The 18,644-nt window shown below is 40.5% G+C and overlaps 2 protein-coding genes across 2 annotated transcripts in view; both read right to left on the reverse strand.

Moving 5' to 3' along the window:
- Nucleotides 1-18,644, reverse strand: part of LOC106086704 (uncharacterized) — a 42,896-nt gene that overhangs the window by 9,140 nt on the left and 15,112 nt on the right. Inside the window, exons 8-13 of the mRNA XM_059361389.1 lie at nt 17,608-17,721; nt 17,327-17,546; nt 11,162-12,070; nt 10,876-11,103; nt 3,683-3,893; nt 3,425-3,610 (exon numbers count right to left, since the gene is read on the reverse strand). Of these exons, the coding sequence (XP_059217372.1) occupies nt 3,425-3,610; nt 3,683-3,893; nt 10,876-11,103; nt 11,162-12,070; nt 17,327-17,546; nt 17,608-17,721 (1,868 nt within the window). The remainder of the gene's footprint in view (nt 1-3,424; nt 3,611-3,682; nt 3,894-10,875; nt 11,104-11,161; nt 12,071-17,326; nt 17,547-17,607; nt 17,722-18,644) is intronic.
- LOC106086706 (uncharacterized) lies at nt 3,284-17,854 on the reverse strand. The gene is made up of 6 exons (XM_013251479.2): nt 17,608-17,854; nt 17,327-17,546; nt 11,162-12,070; nt 10,876-11,103; nt 3,683-3,893; nt 3,284-3,610 (listed from the first exon to the last, which is right to left on the reverse strand). The coding sequence occupies exons 1-6, from the start codon at nt 17,814-17,816 to the stop codon at nt 3,384-3,386; spliced, it is 2,004 nt and encodes a 667-aa protein (XP_013106933.2). The 5' UTR covers nt 17,817-17,854; the 3' UTR covers nt 3,284-3,383.

Below are 18,644 nucleotides of genomic sequence, written 5' to 3' on the forward strand. Positions count from 1 at the left end.
TCTGATCCTCCATGGAACACAACCAATCTTTCTAGGCTGAAGAACAAGGAGAATAAATTATATGAAAGGTTTAAACACTCAGCGTCATCGTCTGACTTTTCCATGTACTCATTAACAAGATGCGAATATAATCAAGAAAACAAATTGGCGTATGGTAGTTATTTGAATAAAATTAGAAATCAATTGAAATCAAAACCTAAATCCTTCTACAAATTTGTGAATTCAAAGCGCCGTTGTAATAGCATATCGAACTTTCTTAGATATAAAGCTAAAGTAGCTGATAACGATTCAGGCATTCTCGACATCTTTGCTGACTTTTTTAGCACTACCTACTCAGATAATTATTATGATTTATGTGGAACATATCCATACACAATCAACAATTCAGCTTTTGTAGAGGTGTCTGGGATTGGCGAAAACGTAGTACTTGAAAATTTAAGGTCACTGAAGATAACTTTTAATCCCGGTTCAGATGGAATTCCATCGAATATTTTAAAGCATTGCGCTCTCGAACTTTCGTATCCACTTTGTACACTTTTCAACAGTTCATTAAAGCATGGATATCTGCCGGAATTGTGGAAGCAATCTTATATAAGACCGTTATTTAATGGCGGAAATCGCAATGAGGAATCTAATTACAGGGGCATATCAATTTTGAATGCTATTCCGAAGCTATTAAAGAAAATTCTGACTGACACTATTTCACATCAAGTCTCTTCTATATTGTCTCCCACCAACCTGGGTTCCGGAAATCGAAATCGACGATAACAAATATTTTAGAACTTATTGTACTTGTTTGGTCAACGATGGCTTTAGGGAACGCTACCAAACGGATAATATATATACCGATTTTAGTAAAGCATTTGATAAAAATAGATCTTATTGGTTTCAGTCCATCTTTACTAAAGTGGATCAGATCATATCTGACTGTGACGTACTTAAAGAGTTAAATTTGGTAATGCAGTTTCCAAATCAATTGTTGTCTCTTCAGGTGTTCCACAGGGTAGTCACCTTGGCCCTGTGCTGTTTTGTATGTTCATAAACGATCTTCCTTTTACTTTAAAGCACTCGAATATTTTGATGTATGCAGATGATGTTAAGATCTTCAGATCAACGAGAGACTCTGATGAACAGTGTTATCTTCAGTACGACCTTGATACTCTTAACGAATGGTGCAACCAGAACTTTATGGAACTTAATATTTCCAAATGCAAACACATATAATTTTCAAGAATAACCTCTCTTACAACTAGCTACTTTTTGAGTTCCAATCAACTTGAAGTAGTCTATAGCTTTAAAGACCTTGGATTTCTTCTAGATCAACGCTTAAACTTCCGTCAACATATCTCAATGGTTGTAAACAAAGCACGTAGTGCTCTTGGCTTCATGAAACGCTGGAGTAAAGAACCTAATGATTTCTCTGTGACGAAAAACTTATATACGTTGCTAGTTAGAAGTAATCTCGAGTGCGGTTCAGTGGTATGGCATCCATACTACAATATCCATTCTGATTTTATTGAATCGATTCAAAAACATTTTCTATTATTTTGTCTCCGTCGAAATGGGTGGGACAGAAGTTCATTAACTTCGAATGAGTACCGGTTAAATCTTATAAAGCTTCCTACATTAAAAAGTCGTAGAACCATGCTAAGCATTACTTTTTTAACTAAATTAATTCATGGTCAAATAGATTCCTGCTTTCTTTAATTTTTGAAATTTTCTAATAATGATTCTTTTCGGCACCTATGTTATCAATTTAAGCAACTGAAAGATATAATAGATCTGAGAATCAAGAAAGTTTAAAAAGGAAAATTTAATTATTTTTAAATTCTTAGGTTAATACATTTGTAAATATTGGGTTGCCCAAAAAGTAATTGCGGATTTTTCATATAATCGGCGTTGACAAATTTTTTCACAGCTTGTGACTGTGTAATTGCATTCTTTCTTCTGTCAGTTATCAGCTGTTACTTTTAGTTTGCTTTAGAAAAAAAGTGTAAAAAAAAGTATATTTGATTAAAGTTCATTCTAAGTTTAATTAAAAATGCATTTACTTTCTTTTAAAAAATCCGCAATTACTTTTTGGGCAACCATATATTGTTATTAGTCTGTAAGGATATTTACTAACTAAAGACTTAAATAAAAAACAAAAAAAAAAAAATATATATCCTTTGGCCAAGTGTGTGTTATTATTCGGAACACTTTGACTGGTTAGTAAAAATTGTTTTCTGATACGCCATATATCTTCATCAACACCTATGTCAAATTGATTAAAGGGCCCTACATACCCAAGGAGGCCACCGTAGCGCAGAGATCAGCATGTCCGCCTATGAGGCTGAAAGCATGAGTTGTAATCCTGGCGCAAACATCGGAAAACAAGTAAAAGCGTGCTAAGTTCGGCCGGGCCGAATCTTGAAAACCCACCACCATGGATTCTGGTGAGTATAAAAATTATCAGCGGTGGTTTTCCCCTCCTAATGCTGGCAACTTTTGTGAGGTACTATGCCATTTGGTATGACAGTCATATAAAAAACTATTCCACAAAGAGTTGTCGCACTTCGTCACACCGTTCGGACCCGGTTATAAAACGGAGGTCCCTTATCATTGAGCTTAAACTTGAATTGGACAGCACTCATTAAAATGTGAGTTTGCCCCTGTTCCTTAGTGGAATGTTCATGGGCTAAATTTGCATTTGCAATTTTGCATTAAAATGTGAGAAGTTTGCCCTTGTTCCTTAATGGAGTGTTAATGGGCAAATTTGCATTTGCATATTCAAGGACTATTGAAAACGGTGTGGAGCACGCTTTTGTTTCGATCAGGGCTAAATAAGTTCTCTTACTCTTCTTAACCTTACTTCCCACAATTCCGATACAAACTAATCATCATTGCGAAGAATTTCGTTGTTGTACTTAGCATTGATGATTAGTTTGTATCGGATTAGTGGGAAGTTAGGCTTTCTTCTCTCTTGCTGCGCTAAGGAGAGTAGGAGGACTTATTAAGCCCTGTTTCGAAACAAAAGTGTGCTCTACAGCGTACTCAATAGTCTTTGGGTATGTAGGGTACCTTAATCAATTTGAAAAAGGTGTTGATGAAGATACATGGCGTATCAGAAATCAGGATCCACTAACCAGTCAAAGTGTTTTGAATAATAACACACACTTGCGCAACTTTTATAAATTCTATGCAATGCTATTCTTTGAATAGAAAACATTGAATATTATCTGGAAGATGTTTGAAAAATCATGAAAAGATTTGAAAGATCAAAATAAAAGAGCGCAAACAGACATATTTTAAATTTGTTTGTATTAACAATTTTGTTGTCATATTAAACAAAAAATCCAACATAGTCAATTGATTGATTCCAATTTTTAAAAGTTGTTCCAAATTCAACAAAAATCCTTTCCCTGCTTCATGCAATTGCAATTACAATGAGGCTTAACAATTCTCCTTGGATCTCTAATCGTCTTCAGCAACACTTTTTGCAGAGACCATATTACATCACTTGAAAGGGCACTTATACACAATTTCAGATTCGAATCGAAATCTAGAGAATTAACAGCATAACTGAGAATAGATTTGGTGGTGCGTTTAACCAAAAATTTTCGATCGATTTCTAAGCCAACCATAAGAAAAGAGAAAATTTCAGTGCTTTGACATTTCTTAAAAGGGAAATTTGAGTTCTTACCTAGTAATTCTTGTCGCACATCCATGATTTTATTCTCAAAATGGCATTGTATGGCCGCAAATACTCGACGACCCACACCAACAATTAAATCTCTTTTGAATTTAGAAAAATAATGCTCAATAAAGACAAGCTCGTTGCGGCATAAATTCGGGATTTCGGTTTTCTGAGCCAAACTGGTATTGGAGTGCAGAACAAAGGATGCCAAGGAACCCTAAATATGGACAAAATTTAAATTAACATAGCTCACTTTGCCAAATTACACCAAAATGGAGTAATAAACTCTACTTTTGCCCAAAATATTAAACCAAGAGATTGGTATATATGACAGATATATCCACACATAGTCCGATCTTTATCATATTCGGTACGAATGTCGAGAGGGCAAAAGTAATTTACTATGCCAAATTTCAACGAAATCGGATAATTGATCCACCTTTCATAGGCACAACACATGTCATTGAGAGATCGGTATATATGGCAGCTTAATCCAAATATAGATCGATCTGGACCGTGTTAATGTCCAGGGGCCTAACAAAAATCACTGCGTCAAATTTCAGCGACATTTGATAAACAATGTGAGTTTAATGGGCTTAAGACCTTTAATTGGCATATCGGCCTATATGTGGGCTATATCAAGATATAGTCCGATAAAGCCCATCTTCAAATCATCTGAACCTGCCTATGAAAAAAAAAAAAAAAATTGTTTCAGTTCAATATGTCTATTTTTATACCCACCACCGGAGGATGGGGATATATTCATTTTGTCATTCCGTTTGCAACACATCGAAATATCCATTTCCGACCCTATAAAGTTTATTTATTCTTGATCAGCGTGAAAATCTAAGACGATCTATCCATGTCCGTCCGTCTGTCTGTTGAAATCACGCAACAGCCTTTAAAAATAGAGATATTGAGCTGAAATTTTGAACAGATTCTTTTTTTGTCCATAAGCAGGTTAAGTACGAAGATGGGCTATATCGGACTATATCTTGATATAGCCCCCATATAGACTATTCCCCCGGGTTAGGCCCATAAAAAATGCAAATTTTGACCATGAACATTCCATTAAGGAACAGGGGCAAAATTCTCACATATCAATGAGTGCAATCCGATTCAAATTTTAAGCGCAATGATAAGGGGACTCCTTTTTAGAGCCAAGTCCGAACGGCGTGGCGCAGTGCGACACCTCTTTGGAGAGAAGTTTTACATGGCATAATACCTCACAAATGTTGACAGAATTAGGAGGGGAAAACCACCGTTGAAAATTTTTTCTGGTCTCGCCAGGATTCGAACCTATGAGTTCAGCGTCATAGGCAAACATGCTAACCTCTGCGCTACGGTGGCCTCCCATAAAAGCCACATTTATTATCCGATTTTGCTGAAATTTTGGCCTGAATTGTGTTAGGCCCGTCGACATCCTTCGTCAATTTGGCCCAGATTTGGATAAAGCTGCCATATAGACCGATCCTCCGATTTAGGGTCTCAGGCCCATAAAAGCCACATTTATTGATCGATTTTGCTGAAGTTTGGGACAGTGAGTTGCGTTAGGCCCTTCGACATCTTTCTTCAATTTGGCCCAGATCGGTTCATATGTCGCCGAAATTTGGGACAGTGAGTTAAGATAAACCCCTTGACATACTTCTGCAATATCGCACAGATCGGTCCGGATTTATCCGGATATAGCTGCCATATAGACCGATCTCTCGATTTAAGGTTTCCGATTTCGCCGAAATTTGGGACAGTGCTTTGTGTTAGGCTCTTCGACATTTTTGTGCAACTTGGCCCAATTCGGTCCAGATTTGGATATAGCTGCCATGTAAACCGATATCTCGATTTATAGTCTTGGCCCCATAAAAGGCGCATTTATAATCCGATTTCACTGAAATTTGATACAGTAACTTATGTTAGGCTTTTCGACATCCGTGTCGTATATGGTTCAGATCGGGTTATTTTTAGATATAGCTACTGTACTTGTTAATATTTGGTACAAATCGGAACATATTTTGATATAACTGATATGGGACATAAGGTATGAAATTTTCACCGAATTTTGATGAAAGGAGGTTTACATATATACCCGAGGTGGTGGGTATCCAAAGTTCGGTCCGGCCGAACTTAACGCCTTTTTACTTGTTAAAGACTGTAGCATGATTTCAACAGACAGACGGTCGGATATGGATCGTTGTTTTTGTAGCACTGTGTTGTATTATATCTTGAGTCAACTTGATTCAGTTGAGTTTCCTTATCCAGCAACTCTGCTTCTAAGATAGGACGCGTCCAGAGGGATCTAGGTCTGATTCGAGTGGGTCTGGCTAGGCAATTAAACAGGTGGACCACACGTCACCACAATCTGGACATACATCCTGCACGTAGGCATCCAACCTTGCTCTGTAGGAGTCAAGGCGGCTGCATCTGCCGGATCGTAACTGTGCCAGAACTATTCTGGTTTGCCGGGGGAGGTCAATTTCTTCAGGTGCAATGGGAGGCGGTCGTTCTCCAAGGACTACATTCACCCGGTAGCCATTTACCGCCATGTGCTACCGTATCTGCGTGAATGTTGTCTTGACCTGCCTGATATGCCGCTTGATCTAGATGTTCTCTCTAGTGAATCTCACGCTCTAGATCATATGTAGATCTACCTTAAGGCTTCTGGGCGGTGAATACCTATCCACAAGATGAGGATTTGGATGATCTCTGCGATAAAAGCCCAGAAGGTATTGTTAGACAGCATGTAATATGATCTTTGTCTCCTGATGGAGGTGGTGCACGTGAGAACTGAGGAGACTACCCGTCGCGAAGAGCGGCATTCTGACAGATCTGAATGATGCGTGTCATAGAGTTGACGAGACCACACTGGCGCTGCATAACTAACTACAGACCTGTAAATTGCTTTGTACGAGGTCAACAAGGTTTCTTTGTCAGCACTCCAAGAGCTGCCGGCAAGTAGCATGAGGACTTTGTTTCTACTTTTTACTTCATCGCCAATCACTGTAGCATGTGGGGAGAGTGTGCAAGAGCTGTCAAATGTAAGGATAATGGAAAAGAAATGCGATTCGGACCATACTTGGTTTGGATGTTGTAGACCAAAGTCGAAGTCATTTTGCCAATTTGGATATGAATTGCGTCCTATAGAGTAAATTCAGAAGATCGATTTATGTGAGAGCTACATCAGGTTATAGACCAATTCAGACCATTTTTAGCACGTGGTTTAAAAGTTATAAAAGAAGTCGTTGCACAAAATTTCAGCTATAATGGATACAAATTCCGAAAACTTGACATAGCTGTTGGAAATCAAAACAAAACTTCTCGTGCTAAATTTCAGCCAAATCGGATAATAATTTCGCGCTATAGAGGCTCAAGAAGTCAAGATCTAAGATCGGTTTATATGGGAGCTATATCAGGATTTGAACAGCTTTTGACCATACTTAACACAGTTGTTGGAAGCCAAAATAAAACATTTTAGGCAAAATTTTGCACAAATCAGATAGAAATAGCGCCCTCTATTGGCTCAAGAGGTATAATCAGGAGATCGATTTTTATGGGAGCTATATCAGGTTATGAACCGATTAAGATCATACTTGGCATAGTTGTTGGAAGTCATAACCAAACATCTTGTCCAAAACTTCGTAAAAATGGGATAAGAATTGAGTGCAATAGAGGTTCAAGAAGTCAAAAAACAAGATCGGTTTACATGGCAGCTATATCAAAACATGGACCAATATGACTTTTTCAAATACGGAAATCGGTTTATACGACCTATGTCGAGTTAGAGATCGTTAAGACCTTACTTCCCATAGCTGTTGGAAATAATAGCTAAATATTGATTGTAGATTTCTGCCAAATCGGATGAAAATTGCGTAGTCTACAGGTTCAAGGAGTTAAATCAGGAGATTGGTTTATATGGGAGCTACATCAAAACATGGAGGCCACAGTAACGTAGAGATTAGCAAGTCTGCCTATGACCCAGAACGTCTGGTTGCGAATCCTGGCGAGAACATCAAAAAATTTTTCAGCGATGGTTATCTCCTCCTAATGCTGGCGACATTTGTGAGGTACTATGTCATGTAAAAATCTCCTCCCCCAAGAGATAGAGCACAGCGGATCGTCGTTCGGACTCGGCTATAAAAAGGAGGACTCTTTTCATTAAACTTAAACTTGAATTGGAAAGCACTAATTGATATGTGAGAAGTTTGCCTGAAATGTTCATGGGCAAATTTGCCTTTGTAATTATGGCAAGTTTGGTCCACATCAGATTATATTGCGATACAGCTACAAGGGGTTCAAACATGGTGCATACTTGCATTTGATCGAAATATTGTTTATACATAGAAAATCTTCGAAACCAGAAGAGACCTCAACTGGACTTTTAGGAATTTTTGAGCACTATACAACAAAATTTGAAAATCTTATATATAAAATTCATTTTGCGTTTATTTGTTTTTTTTATATCGGGAGGGGGCGGACCCTCCCCCTTATCCCAACAGTACTACCCAAAAATAAAAGTGGACCAATCGGTACAATATGGGATTCAAATTAAAGGTATTCAAGAGTAGAGTACGAATTTCATAATAAAAGTTGGGTCCAAGCACCTGGGGGGCCGTCCTAGCCCAAAAACCCCTTAAAATTGGTTTATTTAAGGACCACGACAATATGGGACTCAAATGATAGGTATTCGGGAGTAGATAACGAATAGGGTCAGGAAATAGGAATAGGTTTTATAATATGTTAATAACGGATGGGGGCGGACCCTCCACCTTTATCCCAAAAACACCACCCAAAATCAAAAGTGGGCCGATAAGGACAATATGGGTATCAAATGAAAAGTATGAAGGAGAAGATAACGAATCTGGCATACAAATTCATGTTGAAGTATAGGGGGTCACCCCACCCCCAAAAAACGCCCAAAATGGGCACATTGGCCAATCACGGATATATGGGACTAGGTTTGTTTTTTTTTCGTATAAAACGGCAGAAACGATTTTTTCAAAATTTTCGCATATTGTGTGGGCTGGTTTGGAATGAAACATAGGCTATATAATTTTTCGATATCGAACGGAGGACGGACCTTCCCCTTATGCCAAAAACACAACCCAAAATCAAAAGTGGACCGATCGGAACAATATAGGTATCAAATGAAAGGTATTGGAGAGTAGAAGAGGGAGAGAGATAGAAAAGAGTGTAGAGTACCCATCGGGCCGCCCCAACCCCAAACAGACATATCGGACGTTCATTTCAACATGGGGCTTAAATGAAAGGTATTCCGGAATAGATAACGAATCAGGCATACAAATTCATGTCGAAGCATAGGAAGTCACCCCACCCCCACAAAAACGTCCAAAATGAGCACATTAGCTAATCACGGATATATGGGACTCGGTTTGTTTGTTTCGTATAAACTGAAAAACGTCAAAACCGATTTTCTCGAAGTTTTCGCATATTGTGAAGGTTGGTCTTGAAGAAAACATAACCTATATAATTTTTCAAAATCGGACGGGGACGGGGACGGACGGACCCTCCCCCTTATGCCAAAAGCACAACCCAAAATCAAAAGTGGACCAATCGGGACAATATAGGTATCAAATGAAAGGTATTGGAGGGTAGAGGAGAGAGAGAGAGAGAGAAGAGTGTAGAGTACCCATCGGGCCGCCCCAACCCCAAAACTCCCCCAAACAGACATATTGGCCGTTCATTTCAATATGGAGCTCAAATGAAAGGTATTCGGGAGTGGATTTCGAATGTGGCATATAAAATCAGATCGAAGTATAAAGGGTCACGCCACCTCTCAAAAACACTATTAAACCCATTATGACTATTTGATACTTGGCTGAACCGTTTTTCTTAAAATTTTCGTATATTGTGTATGTTTGTCTGGAATGAAACATAGGCTATATAATTTTTAGATATCAGGTGGAGGCGCACACTCCCCATTACCCCCAAAAACGCCACCACCCGAAAGTGATCCGATGGGCACATGATTGAAAGGTATTGAAGGCCAGAAAACGAATATGTTATTGAAATTTGGGTCCAGATTACATTTGGGAGTAGATTACAAATATGACATTAAAATTTGCGTTCAAGACTAGGTGGCGCTTTTCCTTCTAAAGATACGTCAAATGGCTTATTTGACCCATTATGGCAATATAGGACTCAAATGAAAGTTATTAGAGAGTAGAAAACGAATTTGATATTCAATTTAGGAGCCAAGTGCACCCCCTTGAGAGAACTTCATTTCCGTTGGGAATAAACAACGAATTTGATATTTATTTTCGGTGCAATGTGCCGGTGGCCGCCCCAGCCCCAAAAACAACTCCAAACGGTTAATGTTTACCGGCCATGACAGTATGGGGCTCAAATTAAAGGGATTTAGAAGTGCAGCAGGAATTTGCTATCCATATTTGAGTCTGAGGTGGCATCCCTCCCCTAAAGAGCACTTCTCATTACCCCAATTTTTAAAACACCAGGAGCCGAGCATGGGCAGACTTCTCACACATCAATGAGAGCTTTCCTCAATGATAAGGGACCTTTTTTTATAGCCGAGTCCGAACGGGGTCCCGTAGTGCGACACTTCTTTGGGAAACATTTTTGAAAAGACCATGCATGGCATGGTGCCTCGCAAATGTCGCCAACATTAAGAGAGGATAAACACCGTTTTGTCCGATGTTCGGGCCAGGATTCGAACACGTTCAGCCTCATAGGCTACAATAGCACGAGTACGATATCCACATTCAGGGCGAAGTGTTCCCACCCTAAAAAGATATTAGAGAGTTAAAGAGGGCCCAGCGGAGCGGGACCGGTTCGGCATTTAGACCATAAATGCAGATTTGGAAGCTCGAACAAACTTTCGAAATGCCAAGGTGATAAACTTTAGGTGCCTGCCAAAAAGTGCATTAACCTCCTTGAAACCTTGCACATGATACGTATTGCTAATATCTCAGCTACAACCGTTCCCAAATTTCGTAGAGCTATCTCTACCCCCATTCTTAATCGACAGATTTTTTTACTTAGTTTTTCTCGATTTTATCCCACTGTGTGAGGTAGGATATAAATATTTTCACTATAGAAAAAATGGTCGTTTGAATTGTTAAACCTTTATGTCAGCTAAGCTGTCCTTCACTCTGTCAGTGTCTTGCAATGACTTTCCAATAAAAGATTTTGTCCGCAGTTTTCTTGAGATCTTGATTTCCCTTACTTACCGCAGGTGTGGGTCTTCTATGTCCCACCTCTTTGACCTTAATCAGGGGATGGATTTCATAGCTCGAAATGCCTATGGTACTAGAAATTCCATTAAACGATACTCTGCCCGTTGAGGTGCGCTTAGAAAATGATTTCGCTTTGTCATGATTGAAATCCTTTTCATAACTTTTGTGGCTCATAGCATCTCCCATTGATTTTCGAGCGGCAGATATGATTTGAGTTGATCTCTGAAAAACAAAGAAACCATAAAGAGGAGCAAAACTTCCGACATTCTACAATACAAACAAATATCACAAATTTCTTGGCATCCTCGAAGAACTTATCAATGCGCTCATATAGACTTTGATAGGCCACCTTATTGCCGGACAAATCCTTATTGAGTTTCTGCAAAATGTGTTGCATTATAAACTCGACTGCTTTGTAAATGGGATCATCGGCTGCAAAGGGTAGTTTGATGTCGTCTTGCAAATCCAAAACGGCATTTAAGGCCTTACACACATCAGCCTCATGAAGCCGATCGAAACTACTTTGAAATTCCGCACAAAATGATGATTTATGGGCTCCAGGCTCATTGGGTGGAACGCTTTGCTCTTTGCGAATATGAAACTGAAATTTTTTTCTATTGCGCATGGCTCGGTTTTTAATAGCCTTCTGAATGGCCAACCATTTTTCCTGACTTTTGGTCTTATGCTTCTCAATACTAACTTTTTTCTCTTTTTCAATTTTCGCCAATAGATTGCGAATTTTCTCTTGATTTGCTATACGTTCTGCTATGCGTTTATTCCAAGCATTTATCAGTCTCTCATCGGTATTTCGTGAAGATTTTTCTCTTAGTTTTTTCATGTTTCTCTTGAAGCGATCACTTTTAAAACTCAAATGCTTTACGAGGGCATTGTGTTTTCGGCGATAGATATCATGGCTTCTATCCCAATGCCTTTTCATGCGAAGCTGTTGAAGCAACTTTTGATGTTCAATAGTGGTTGCCTTCACATCCTGACGCATTTTTATCAAGGCTATTTTGTTCAATTTGGTTTGCCAGATTTTTTTATTGCGCTCTTGGCGTTGCTGATCTGTTTGGGTTTTTCGTTGAATGGCTTCTTGTCGATAATCTCGACGATTTGCTAAATTTTGGTAATCACATTTTGAAATGTACTCAGCATAGGCTATAAGAGCACGATCACGTTGTTCGTCCTCCTGTATGCAATATGGCGAAGCGAGGAAGAAGGGAGAGAAACGAAAGGAATTTAGTTTATAGTTTCAAAAATTTCAAACAACTTTCCTTTGAAAACCAGATATACATGAAATATTCTCTAAAAACATACTTGAAATTTTCTCTAAAGCATTCTTGAGCACCCTAAGCGGGGACGGTTTTTGGACACCTTACCTGGCCAACATGACCTTAACCGATAAGTAGCAGTATCAAGTCCATAGTAAGGTTAAGACTGATGTTGACCTGGGAAATCTGAGGGTTCCCATCGGGTTCCTACTTATGCCGGATGCGTCGGAAGTTGGGATTTTCAGCCTGGATCTTTTGGCGTAGATTGGTGCACGCATAACCCAGCCTTTCTGGAGTCTTTTAAACCAATTTCGAGCAAGGGCCGACACCAACGGCAGAACATGAATGTAGCGGGCCTCTATTCGTAAGAGAGCCTATTCTAGAAGAGCAGAGGAGAATGCAGACCTGGACCGAGAGCTTCAGAAATTCCGGAAGGTACAGTGGCCATCCACTGCCACCAGTCGTGATGAATAACTACCGGCCCTTCAAATTGCGATATGTCAATTTTGGAAATTTTTGCCCATGAATATTCCACTAAGGAACAGGGGCAAACTTCTCACGCCAATGAGTGCAGTCCGATTCAAGTTTAAGCTCAATGATAAGGGGCCTTCTCTCTATAAACGAGTCCGAACGGCGTGCCGCAGTGCGACACCTTTTGAAGAACAGTTTTTACATTGCATAGTACCTCACCAATGTTGCCAGCATTAGGAGAAGAAAACCGTCAGTCAGAATTCTAGCTCATGCATTCAGTGTCAAAGCCGGACATGCCAGCCTCTGAGTTACGGTGGCCAAGTTGCGATATGCCACGCGCAACTCCCCATGCACGCAATCTTTGATGGAAAGATTTTTGAGTTACTAGCCAACGGGCCACCGTAGCGCAGAGGTTGGCATGTCCGCCTATGACGCTGAACGCCTGGGTTCGAATCCTGGCGAGACCATCAGAAAAAATTTTCAGCGGTGGTTTTCCCCTCCTAATGCTGGCAATATTTGTGAGGTACTATGCCATGTTAAAATTCTCCAAAGAGGTGTCACATTGCGGAACGTCGTTCGGACTCGGCTATAAAAAGGAGGCCCCTTATCATTGAGCTTTAACTTGAATCGGACTGCACTCATTGATATGTGAGAAGTTTGCCCCTGTTCCTTCGTGGAATGTTCATGGGCAAAATTTGCAATGTGCAGCCAAAGGGTTTATCAAATCCTAGGAAAGTGTGTACGGCACGCTGGGCCAGAAAAAGAAGAGAAATGGTGGCCTTGCATGGACTTCCAACACCTGAATACCATAGGGTTTTCCAACGACAAGTGTTATTTTGAACCATCAGATATGGTCCTATGAGAGTGACCATGGTGGCAATTTGGCCGATATTCTGTTTCAATAACGGCATGCCTTCCTCTTTATTATGAAATAAACATCCGATCATTTTTATACTCATCACCGAAGGATGGCGGTATATTTATTTTGTCAATCCGTTTGCAACACACCGAAATACCCATTTCCGACCATATAAAGTTTATATATTCTTGATCAGAGTAAAAATCTAAGACGATCTAGCCATGTCCGTCCCTCTGTCTGTTGAAATCATGCTTCAGTCTCTAAAAATAGAGTTATTGAGCTGAAACTTTGCACAGATTCTTATTTTTGTCCATCAGCAGGTAAAGATCAAAGATGGGCTATATCGGACTATATCTTGATAAAGTCCCCCATATAGACCGATCCGCCGATTTAGGGTCTTAGGCCCATAAAAGCCGATTTTGTCATATTTTGGGGCAGTGAGTTGTGTTAGGTCACTCGATATTCTTCTTCAGTTTGGCCCAGATCTGTCCAGATTTGGATTTCGCTACCATATAGACCGATCTCTCGATTTAAGGTCTTGGGCTCATAAAAGGCGCATTTATTGTCCGATTTCATCGAAATGTGGGACAGTGAGTCATTTTAGCCCCCTCGACATCTTTCAGCAATTTCAACAAGATCGGTCCAAGTTTTGATATAGCTGACATATAGTCCGATCTATCAATTTAAGGTTTTGGGGCCATAAAAGGCCATTTATTGTCCGATTTTTCAAAAATTTGGGACAGTAAGTTGTGTTATGCCAGTCGATATCCTTCTTTAATTTGGCTCTTATTGTTTCAGATTTGGATACAGCTGCCATATAGACCGACTTCTTGATAAAAGGTCTTGGGCCCAAAAAAGGCGTATTTATTGTCCGATTTTACCGAAATTTGGGACAGTGAATTGTGTTTGGCTCTTTGACATCCATCTTCGATTTGGCCCAGATCGGTTTACATTTGGATATAAAGGGTGATTTTTTTGAGGTTAGGATTTTCATGCATTAGTATTTGACAGATCACGTGGGATTTCAGACATGGTGTCAAAGAGAAAGATGCTCAGTATGCTTTGACATTTCATCATGAATAGACTTACTAACGAGCAACGCTTGCAAATCATTGAATTTTATTACCAAAATCAGTGTTCGGTTCGAAATGTGTTCATTCACCGTAACGTTGCGTCCAACAGCATCTTTGAAAAAATACGGTCCAATGATTCCACCAGCGTACAAACCACACCAAACAGTGCATTTTTCGGGATGCATGGGCAGTTCTTGAACGGCTTCTGGTTGCTTTTCACTCCAAATGCGGCAATTTTGCTTATTTACGTAGCCATTCAACCAGAAATGAGCCTCATCGCTGAACAAAATTTGTCAAAATTTGAACACATTTCGAACCGAACACTGATTTTGGTAATAAAATTCAATGATTTGCAAGCGTTGCTCGTTAGTAAGTCTATTCATGATGAAATGTCAAAGCATACTGAGCATCTTTCTCTTTGACACCATGTCTGAAATCCCACGTGATCTGTCAAATACTAATGCATGAAAATCCTAACCTCAAAAAAATCACCCTTTAGTTGCCATAAAGCCCGATCTCTCGATTTAAAGTCTTGGCCCTCTTAAAGGCGCATTTATAATTCGATTTCGCTGAAATTTGACACGGTGACTTGTCCGTGTCGTATGTGCTTTAGATCGGTCTATATTTGGATATAGCTACCAAAAATACCAATATCTTGTTCTACAAAATTGGATTGCAATTGCTCCAAATCGGACCATATTTCAATATAACTGCTATGGGGGCATAAATTGCGCGTTTTTCGCCGGATTATGACGAAAGATGGTTTACATATATACCCGAGGTGGTGGGTATCCAAAGTTCGGCCCGGCCGAACTTAAGGCCTTTTTACTCGTTTTCAAATGTTTTGCCAGGAGCAGGATTTTGCCTCAGAAAAGGCATTAATCTCCTTCTTACTTATATGGCCATTTAACTGTCCGTAATGATGTTCACACTCGACGTCCATTAGCACCACACAACCTCACGCATTCCGTGATCGCCCCGAACTCAACCTGCAGAACAGTATTATATTATGATCGACTTAAATGTGAAGACTTATACTGCTTAATACGCCTTTTCGAACCTTCTTCCATGATGCCGAAGCTGGTAGCCGCGACTGCGACAGTGTCCCCGACCAAAGCTTGGTGACATATTACGCTTACCACTCGTCTTCTTCGAAAAATCAAGCATGGTGCCGAACCCGTGACCTTGCCGTCCTGGTTTTTATTGCCCTTATGGGCATTTTACTGTCCATAAAGATGTTGACACTCGACGTCCGTTAGCACCACACCACCTCACGCATTATATGATCGTCCGGATCTCCGCCTGCAGGACCGTATTATATTATAGACGACTTAAATGTGCAGACGAACACCTTACAGCGCCTTTTCGAATCGTCTTCCATGATACTGAAATCGGTATTCAACCGTGTCTTCTATTTAAGTGTTTTGAAGCATACCGCTCAGCGCGCTTCCTCGAACAGTGTCCCGTGGTGCCGAGCATGGTAGCCGTGTCTTCAACAGTGTCCCCAATCAAAGCTTGGTAATGTACGCCGTTCAACGCTCGTGTTTTCAACCGATTTATTGTTGTTGTTGTTGTAGTCACATGCACATAAGTGGAGGTGGCGATACTCGTCTAGCTCCTATAGGTGAGCAAGGTCGCTCCGGACCAAACTACCAATCGCCACATTATGGCCTTTGGTTATTTAAAGGAGCCAATAACTCGCCTTGTCATATCGAGCATCATAGGCATTCAGTATTTTCATAAGAGACGGAGGCGGCAGGCCTCCCTCTGAGACTCTCCGTTCGATACCGCTGATTGTCTGCCACTCCAATTGCAGCTACTCCGTATAGAACGTTCCAATGTCCGCAACCTATTGACGCGCCCAATAGCTCACATCTAAGCTTCTTGTGATAACAATGAATACCACACAGGTCAAAGCTCAAAGTTCCAGCCAATGTGGTGCTCTAGTTATCCCGCGCAGAGGTAACCGGGTGTCCGACCCAAGCGTTATGACGTATCCCGCATACTACGCTTTTTTTTAACCATATTCTGTGGTGCCAAACCCGTTAGTTGAGTCTACAACCATCTCTTCGATTAAAATGTGATGGCGTAACACACTTACCGCGCTCAACTGCCCGATCAGCTGACGTGGTACCGTGTAACTCGAAAGTTGCACCAACTTTCGGTTCTCCGTTCTTCAGGTATAGTGGTGTACCCACGAGGTCATGCGTAATGATCGACCTCATACGCAACGTGCCGAACCAGAGTATTTCCCGACCGCGGGTTCGAACCTCTTACACCTAGCCGAACTGTGCCATTATCTCTTCCTCCAGGGATTCAACAACCAGGCCTCGCTAATTCTGATTATCTTCCGTAGGGGCCAACGACGCTGTGCTAGTATAGCAGGCTGCGTCAGTAAAAATGTCATGGAAATTTTGACTTTAGAGAAAATTTCATTGCATTTTTATATTAAGAGAAAATGTTACTGAAATTTAGTTTTATTGGGATTCCATTGCAGGATATTGCCCGGCTTTGGACCATTGTTTAATGCTTTCTATTCAAATAATAGTGTAGCAAAAAACATGAAAAAGTCAGCAAAGATTGTGTTGTTGCTGAAAGCATTTGACTGGTTTGCTGTATCGCGATTTCATTTTCGACCAAGAAAAATCATCAGCAGGAGATGTTAAATGGATCATGGATCATTCCAACTAGAGTAAGTTGTAAAGCACACATCTGAATTTGAACAGTCTCTTTAATTCAGATGAGTGCTTTACAACGACAAATTTACCCACCCTTTTTTTCTGTTCCTTCATACCACCGCGTTTATGTAATTCTTGGCGAAACTTGTTGAAATCCTTTAGACTGCTTATCACATAGTTATCCGGAGTAATTTCTCCATTTTCTCTAAGCCTCCTCAAGTTTTTCTCATTTGCAAAGAAACTTCTGAGATTTTTATCTTGTAAGGGACTGTATTCGGGGAAACTGGCACAGGGTGTCACTTCAAACTCTTGACTGAGAAAATCAATTCTCGAATAATGGAAAAGCAATATCACATTTCACTTTCATCACCTACCTGTCATTATGCTTTACTTGACCGATTTTGCTTTTGGTGAAGATGACTTGATTTCCAGGAGATTTCAGCATGGGTAATTTACAATCCAAGGGTATCTCCTCCCATCCTGGTAAACTATTCAAAGGTAACCCGGATTCCAAATTTGATGTTGCTGTTCGGTTCATCGGAATTCCCTTGGGCCGTTTAGGCAATGATAAGATTTCGATCATTTTGAATGAAATTTTCAAATAAAAAAGTGTGAGCACGTTTAAATGAAAAGAAATGATGAGCAAATAATGATTTTTAGTTATTTTTATTGACATATAAGACAAAGTGAAAGCTAACACCTGTGTTTTTGTTTCTATACCCTACAGTTATTCCCTGAAAGTTAGGTAAGGTTGAATGGGTCTCCCACCAAAGGTGAGTTCACTCGGAGGCCAGTTTGGCCCGTTGTGATAACCTAGAGAGAGAAAGGGAGGTGAAGAACCGCCCTTCCCTACGCACCCCCCCGTCGGAATCATCCTGTTCCCTCAACAAATCTCAGGAGAGATATCAGAGGTACATTCCCAAGTTCACCCTGAGCACAGAAGAAACGGCTCCCCAGAAAAGAGAGCCTACATCTCTGCAGACCCGAACAGGAGCACAGCAAGTGCTCAATAGTCTCCTCCTCATCCTCCTTCCTACAGAAGTCATTGTGCGGTACCCCATCCGCGCAGCCATGCGGCCTATGGCACAGTGTCCGGTTATGACCCCTGTCAAAGTACTTATCGACCTCTTATCGGAAACATATTGTTCCCTCAACAAATCGCAGGAGAGATACCACTGGTACAGATCATAGAAGAAACGGCTTCCCAGAAAGGAGAGCCTACGTCTCTGCAGACCCGTCAGGAACACAGCAAGTGCTCAATAGTCTCATCCTCATTGAGGCAATTCCTACCGAAGTCATTGTGCGGTACACCCATGCGCGCCGCCATGCGGCCTATGGCATTGTGTTCGGTTATGACCCCTGTCAAAGTACATATCGATTTCTTATCGAACGCCAGCAACTCCCTCGTTCT

Source organism: Stomoxys calcitrans, chromosome 2 (assembly GCF_963082655.1).
Source record: "Stomoxys calcitrans chromosome 2, idStoCalc2.1, whole genome shotgun sequence".
In the NCBI taxonomy this organism is placed as follows: Eukaryota; Metazoa; Arthropoda; class Insecta; order Diptera; family Muscidae; genus Stomoxys; species Stomoxys calcitrans.

Bases quoted from the DNA above. Each gene is read 5' to 3' on its own strand.
- LOC106086706 (XM_013251479.2), bottom strand. From the start codon at position 17,816: ATGATCGAAATCTTATCATTGCCTAAACGGCCCAAGGGAATTCCGATG. The intron at 3,894-10,875 runs GTAAGTAAGGGA...GTCCATATTTAG, and splicing joins ATAGAAGACCCACACCTGCG to GGTTCCTTGGCATCCTTTGT. The intron at 3,611-3,682 runs GTAAGAACTCAA...TGGTTGGCTTAG, and splicing joins TGTGCGACAAGAATTACTAG to AAATCGATCGAAAATTTTTG.